This window comes from Festucalex cinctus, chromosome 3 (genome assembly GCF_051991245.1).
Source record: "Festucalex cinctus isolate MCC-2025b chromosome 3, RoL_Fcin_1.0, whole genome shotgun sequence".
In the NCBI taxonomy this organism is placed as follows: Eukaryota; Metazoa; Chordata; class Actinopteri; order Syngnathiformes; family Syngnathidae; genus Festucalex; species Festucalex cinctus.
This window is the reverse complement of record NC_135413.1, coordinates 10,349,275-10,355,891: the sequence shown is the minus strand read 5'-3', so window position 1 is coordinate 10,355,891 and position 6,617 is coordinate 10,349,275. Positions and strand designations below refer to the sequence as shown.

Here is a 6,617-nt window from a genome sequence, read left to right as displayed (position 1 = left end):
GTAGCAGAATATTGATTTACCAGTATACAGTAGCTACAAAATTACGGTGAAGTACATGAGTTTGCCCTTCCATGGAAATACACTCCCTTGTAAACACATTGGAACAGTGAATCCAATTGTATTAGTTTTGGTGTAGTACAAAATCATTTAGAGTTTGACATTAAAAAAAAATATATATATTATAGGCCAAAAGATCAATATCCCATGATATTTGTCATGATGAGCAGTTTTGTTACTTGGGGTTCAATTTGTGTCTGTTTGTTTTCTATATTTCTGAGATTTCACTGTGCATTGTCTTTTCACTTTATATATATATTTGTAATCTGACGTTCTATTTGATTTTCATGTGTCTCCTTTGTTCAGTTCGTTCTTGTCTGGGTTACGTCTGAATCGGACTACAAGATATCAGACCAGTTTATGGCTTTTCGGGAGCGACAAACTCTTTGTAGTGTGCATAATCCACGATCAACGATTTAGCATTGGAGAAGCCCATTGTCAGCAAAATGAAAGTCTAGCATGTTGAACTTTGGGGATATCTTCCATGTTGTCTTGTGAACGCTGGCTGCAGAACGTAGTTTAAGACGTGGCACAATGTGGGGTGGACCGAAACGTTTTGATTCTGCTCACATGGATTCTGGAACCCTTAAAGCAGCTATATGGAAGATTTAAAATTTCAAATCGCTACTGCCACCTGTGGCCGAAAACAAACTACACGCTCGTACACGCTGCACGCACTCGTACGTGCACGACCTCAATACTGAAGACTGGGCTCTTCATATCCAATTAAACTATGTTTTCAGAGGTAAGAAGTTTTATAATGTTATACAAAGCTGGCCACTTCACGGAATGAGACTCTCGATCCCCACTAAACAATTGATGTCCACGGGACGTGCAGATCATATTGCTTTAGTCGGTCGAAGTCCAGTCCTGTGCTGTACTCCAAAACGATGTGCAAATAACGTCAATTAATTGGACCTCATTCCGATGTTAATATGCAGTTACATATTGTAGTCACCCCGCTCGACGGACGTCAACCTGATTCTAGTCATTATTAGTGTATGTCGCCCCCAGGCTAGCGTCATTGTGCGTTAGCCGAAAGGTGGGCTGTCATTTATGGAAATTGACGATTGTGAAAAACATATAGACCCATTCACTACTTAGTGTGATATGGCCGTGAATGTTATCGCCATTCAGTAGTACCGTTCACATTCCGTTAGCATAATGTAGCTACAATAGGCTGTTTTCACGGAGGAAAATAAGGCAACATTTAGCCTGATTGAAACGCCGCGGAATGGAACGTCTGTTCTTCATAAAGTCATTCTGTTCTATTACATTCAACTTTGCCGCCCCTTTCACGCTAAATGTTGCCGTCCACCTCACTTTCACCCCAATAGTTACGACCGAGAAGTGATCGATCTTGAGGTTACTGCTATTTGAAAACAACACATTTTTTTTCTAAATGTCAAGATACTCGCTTCTTACCTTTTGGAGTAGAAAGAAAGCCAGCTGTGAATCACTTTTCTAATCCAAGTCCGATCTCAACTCTCTCCACCGCTGAAATGTCAAACCAATGTTCACTCTCGTTCTCGTCGGTCACTATCAAGTTTAGATTTTTTATTTATTTTTTCGTGGCACTTGACATTGTTTTCATTTTTTTTAAGCAGCCTTCCGCGGAGTAACAGCGGGTGTCTGGGGCAGCGAAAATCTGTACTAGTTCCGTCTTCGCGACTACAGGAAACAACTGACGAGAACGTGCATGACGTCACATCCCGCAGACAGAGGGCGGGAAATTCGAAGGATTCGGACCGGACGCTTCCTAAATAATATTGGCCAGAGGCTTGTAGGAGTACCCATTGTGAACAGCGAAGATGTTGATCTACTAATTAGAATATGTTTCAGTCATAGATCATTGCTCACTTACTGTTCACTTCAGCATACGGCTGCAATTGATTTTTTTTGTTTGTTTTGTATGTCTTAGGGTGCTAAACGTGTCTCACAATTTTCGTAGGCCCAGGTCAAACGTACTGCTTTTTATTTTTCCACTGTAGGGGGCGCTACAGTACAAATTTTAATGTGCCTGACAACTATCAAAAGTTTCACCAGGCCCGATGATTGTGCAAAGTTTGGCGAGTTTTCGGGTATTTTTATGTCAACAAAAAATGTGGTTAATCAGCAGAGTAATAATAAATAGCACTAATAATACTAATTAGCATAACGATGATGATGATGATAATAATTCTTACAAATGTGGTCTTCTCAGTGGTCGCTGCTTGAATCCTAACTAGGGCTGAATGATTGTATTACGAATCGTCTAGTCACAGATATTAGTCACAATTAGTCGACTAATCTGATCATATCGCAACATATCGCGCGCGCAAGCAGCCGCTCTTATATAACTAGCATTAGCTTCCATCCTGAATTCCTTAAGGTATGTGTAAACTAATAATAAAGGCAATTAGATTATGCTAAAAACAACTTGTATTAAACTTTGTAGCTTGTACCAATAAATGATGATGCGACTTAAATTGATGGTGATGCTGTGGCCTTAATTTTGACTCTAAATGTTTTAATGCATTTTAAAATGGAACCAAAAACTATACGCTATCCATCGTTGTGACTATGGATATGAAACTATTTATAAATCCAAAATCCAATGGTTGGAATTAAACCTGTCTTCTCAAGCATCAATATATATATATATATATATATATATATATATATATATATATATATATATATATATATATATATATATATATATATATATATATGTATGTGTAGAAGACAGTGAAGATAGGGGGCAGCGTAGCTCAGTGGTAAAGTGGTTGTCTCATAACTCTGAGGTTGTGGGTTAGATCCCAGGCCATTGTGAGTTGTACTGTCAAAGTATCCTTGAGCAAGATTCTCCTGGTGCTGCATCATCAGCAGGTGAATGAGTAGTCAAAATATAAAGTGCTGAGGACCTTGTAAGTTGGAAAACCACTATATAAATGAAGTACCATTTACCATACTGAAATCAGATGAATACATTTAGGAAAATGCAATGTACTAAAGAAAACAAAAGACTTGTGTTGGTTTTAGTTTTTTTATGTAGCGTTTATTTATCCAAAACTTCTGCTTTGATTCTCTTCTATGTATAATTTAAAAGTATTAAGTTTTAAATTGGGCAGCACGGTGGGTTACTGATTAGTACGTCCGCCTACCAGTACAGAGGTTGTGAGGTCGAATCCAGGCTTCAGCCTTCCTGGGTGGAGTTAGCATGGTCTCCCCGTGCCTGTGTGGGTTTTCTCCGTGTACTCATATTTTCCTCCCACATTCCAAAAAAAACATGCATGGTAGATTGATTGAAGAGTCTAAATTATCCCTAGGTGTTAGTGTGAGTGGTTGTTTGTCTATGTGTGCCCTGCAATTGGCTGGCAGTGACAACCAGATCAGGATATACCCCGCCTACTGCCCAAAGACAACTGGGATAGGTTCCAGCAAGTAGGTTCCAGATAGATAATGTAGATTCAAGCAAATTAATTGTCAGCACAATGATTCAATACAATATTTTTATGTTGTGCTCAATCACATCATCACATCACAAGATAAGAAGAGATATTCTAAAAGAATCCTTTATTGATCACCAGAAAAGACATTCTCATGTTACAGTAGTACACAAGATTGTTAAAAGTAGCGTACTGTATATAAAACATGAAACATAAAAAAAGACTATTTGTAATTTTATATTTCCAAGTTAAAGTGATATTGTATATTGTGTTGATGTTGTATATATGTTCCCTGTACAGTTATACATGGCATACAGGTTTAGTTATATGATGTATAAATTATAAGACACACTTTAAAGAAAAAGAAATCAGAGTGCTTCCACATTTAAGGTCTTTGTCTAGTTGTTCAAGTGTACCAAAGGTTGTCATTGGTGTTTAGGGTCCATGATCTAATGACCGATGTGCAGTATTGTCACACTGTTCTTCAATTATCTCGTGGACTGTATTCAACACAACATCAGTAAGTTCAACATTGTGACCTGTGTAGCATTTGGGTAATGGCATAGTACTGTAAGTTTGTACTTTTAAGTCTAAGTATTAATGAAAAAAATTGCAGCAATAATCCAACATCCAGTCTACTGTGTGATTTATTTTTTTAGTTTATTAAAACTCATTCACTGCTAGCCATTTGAGAAAATTTCAAAATTTTCAATACTCACGTGATATTACATTCAATAATTATATATAAACCGAATCTACCAAATAACAGAATAGACTCCCTACTTTTTGCCCCGTCCCGTTCTTTTATAATTGACAGTAGAAAAATGTAGGTTTGCCAAAATACAGCCATTTCTCCCATGGACTCTGAAACTGTGTTTATTTCGTATAAAATGAGGCAATGATGTCATCTACCGGTGGTTGGGCATCAGTAAAGTTGTTTCCAAGTTTGATATTTACTGTGGAGCATAGTCAGATTAGCCCCCATTCATCTCAAAAATACAATTGGCAAGTATACTTTTCAAAGGCAGTGAATGAGTTAAAGCAAGCCTGTGAACAGGTAAAGGGACCACATGTAGAGTGATTGGGTGAGTATGCTGCCCAAGAAAAATGTGTATGTGATGTCTCTGGTACGACAATTAGATCAACGCCAGCGGGGAGGAAAGCTGAGGGGAAAAGAAGAGAGGGAGATAGAGAGAGTGAAATGCAAGTATACAGTATACAGCGGAGTTTCTGTTGGTTACGGCCAAGAGTCTTGGTTCCTGAAGAAAGCCGATATTGCTGTAGGGTGTGATTAAATGAAGAAGGTGAAGGGCTAGAGGGGTGACAGATGGTGATTGAAATCAGGTCGACGTGTGAGCAGATTGCACGGTGACATGATCTTCAAATAAACTCAGATTTTCCTCCTCATTATGTTATAAAACACTGCAGAAAAAATCCAAACAACCAATCAGATGAATGTTATGACATATCAACAGGGGAGAGAAGCAAAGCAACCTTATCGTGTCAACATTTTAAATAAGTCAGCTGCTGCTGGTCTACATTAGGTTGGCTCCCCAGGAGCCAGGCTGCAATATGCGCAGAGTGACGACGTGTTTAACAGCTCTCCGAAACCACGGGTATAACCACGCATATATCAACGGGTTCACACAGGAGTTCAGGTAGTACACATTAAGCACATACGAGGCACTCGGCAAGCTTTCACCAACCAGCATTACGCAGTAGTAAGGACAAAAGCACATCAGGAAAACCATGACCAGAACCCCGAGAGTCCTGGCCGCCTTCAACTCAGATTTCTTTGCTCTCATGGGGAGACACTTGCCACCCGTAACACGAGAGCGCGAGGCTCGTGCCTGAGACACAGCGGCCACAAACACTCTCGTATACAGAGTGACGATGATGCTGAGAGGGAGGATGAAAGTGACAACCATATCAAAAATCGCTGCGGTGTAGCCAATATGAATAACGCACTCTCCGTAGCAAGACGCATACTTCCCAGGATGCGTCAGATCGTCCTTCATTAAGATGCTACTCAAGAGAAGAGAGGAGAACCAGCAGAAACAAACACAAAGTTGAATTCGCTTCACAGTGACTTTGACATTATAATGCAGCGGTTTGCAAATAGCCATGTAACGGTCAGCTGACACCAGCACCATGTTTCCCACCGAGGCAGACGTCACCGTAAAGGAGGCAAAATTATACAGAGAACAGAGAATATCACTGTAAGTCCAGCATGATTTGTTCAGGTAGATCTCACCAGGCCACACCAGGAGGCCCACCAGGAGGTCGGAGACGGCCAGAGAGAGAAGGAGGATGTTGGTGGGAGTGTGGAGCTGCCTGCACACAAGTCAATCAACAAGCTGTTGAAAACACTCCAAATGCAAAACATTCAGAGGCAAAATACACAGACAAGTACTGGGATCAAGTCACAATGTATGCATTTTCATGGCATCCTTGAGAGAAATGAGACAATAACAGTCACGAACAGCCTGAAATCACATCAGTACACCTAATTAGAGTCAGGTTAGTGTTTGAAAACATGTGCCTGAAGTGGGAGATTGAGGAGATGACGAGCAGGTTAAGCAGCGCAGTGAGGACGCAGATGAAGTAGAGAAAAACACTCCAAAAAACACCTTCAGACCAACCAGACGAGGGCTTCCGGCAGGAGATGTTGGCCAGCTGTGGAAAGCAGAGTTCCGATTGTTCCTCACTCGCCATCATACGGACGGGAGGATGGAGCTCTGGTGGATTTCTTTCTTCAAGGTGCTTACTTTATCAGGACCGGTGACTTTGGCCCTCCCTTTGCCAGTATTGCACTTCATGTTCTGCCCTCCTCTGATTGGTCCGCATCTCGGCCCCTTGGCTATGTTTTTGTTTGTTTGTTTTTTAATGCCAGCTGTTGTTCAGACAATTATTTCATTGCCTTTCTTCTTTTTTTTTTTTTGGCTTTGAGAGAGCTTAACTCACTTTAGCCTCATGCTAACATACAATGAAAAATGGCATTAATGGTTTAATAACCCTCAAACTCTGTATCACACTGGGGATAAGCGCAAGGGGACATGTTCTGGAATTTTCCCAACTTGTGGGGAGGAGTGGGTCATTTACCTGCAGCTGAAATTCTTTTGTCAACAT

The 6,617-nt window shown here is 40.3% G+C and overlaps 1 protein-coding gene across 1 annotated transcript; it reads right to left on the bottom strand.

The window, feature by feature from the left end:
• Positions 1-5,023: 5,023 nt before the first annotated feature.
• On the bottom strand, positions 5,024-6,206 carry LOC144015607 (trace amine-associated receptor 13c-like). Its single transcript, XM_077515739.1, has 2 exons — positions 6,031-6,206; positions 5,024-5,822 (listed from the first exon to the last, which is right to left on the bottom strand). The coding sequence occupies exons 1-2, from the start codon at positions 6,204-6,206 to the stop codon at positions 5,024-5,026; spliced, it is 975 nt and encodes a 324-aa protein (XP_077371865.1).
• Positions 6,207-6,617: the final 411 nt, after the last annotated feature.

What these genes read in the sequence shown, in the direction of transcription:
- LOC144015607 (XM_077515739.1), bottom strand. Translation starts at nt 6,206, where the DNA reads ATGATGGCGAGTGAGGAACAATCGGAACTCTGCTTTCCACAGCTGGCC. An exon ending in TCCTCAATCTCCCACTTCAG is followed by an intron (nt 5,823 to 6,030) that starts GCACATGTTTTC and finishes ACTTGTGTGCAG; the next exon opens with GCAGCTCCACACTCCCACCA.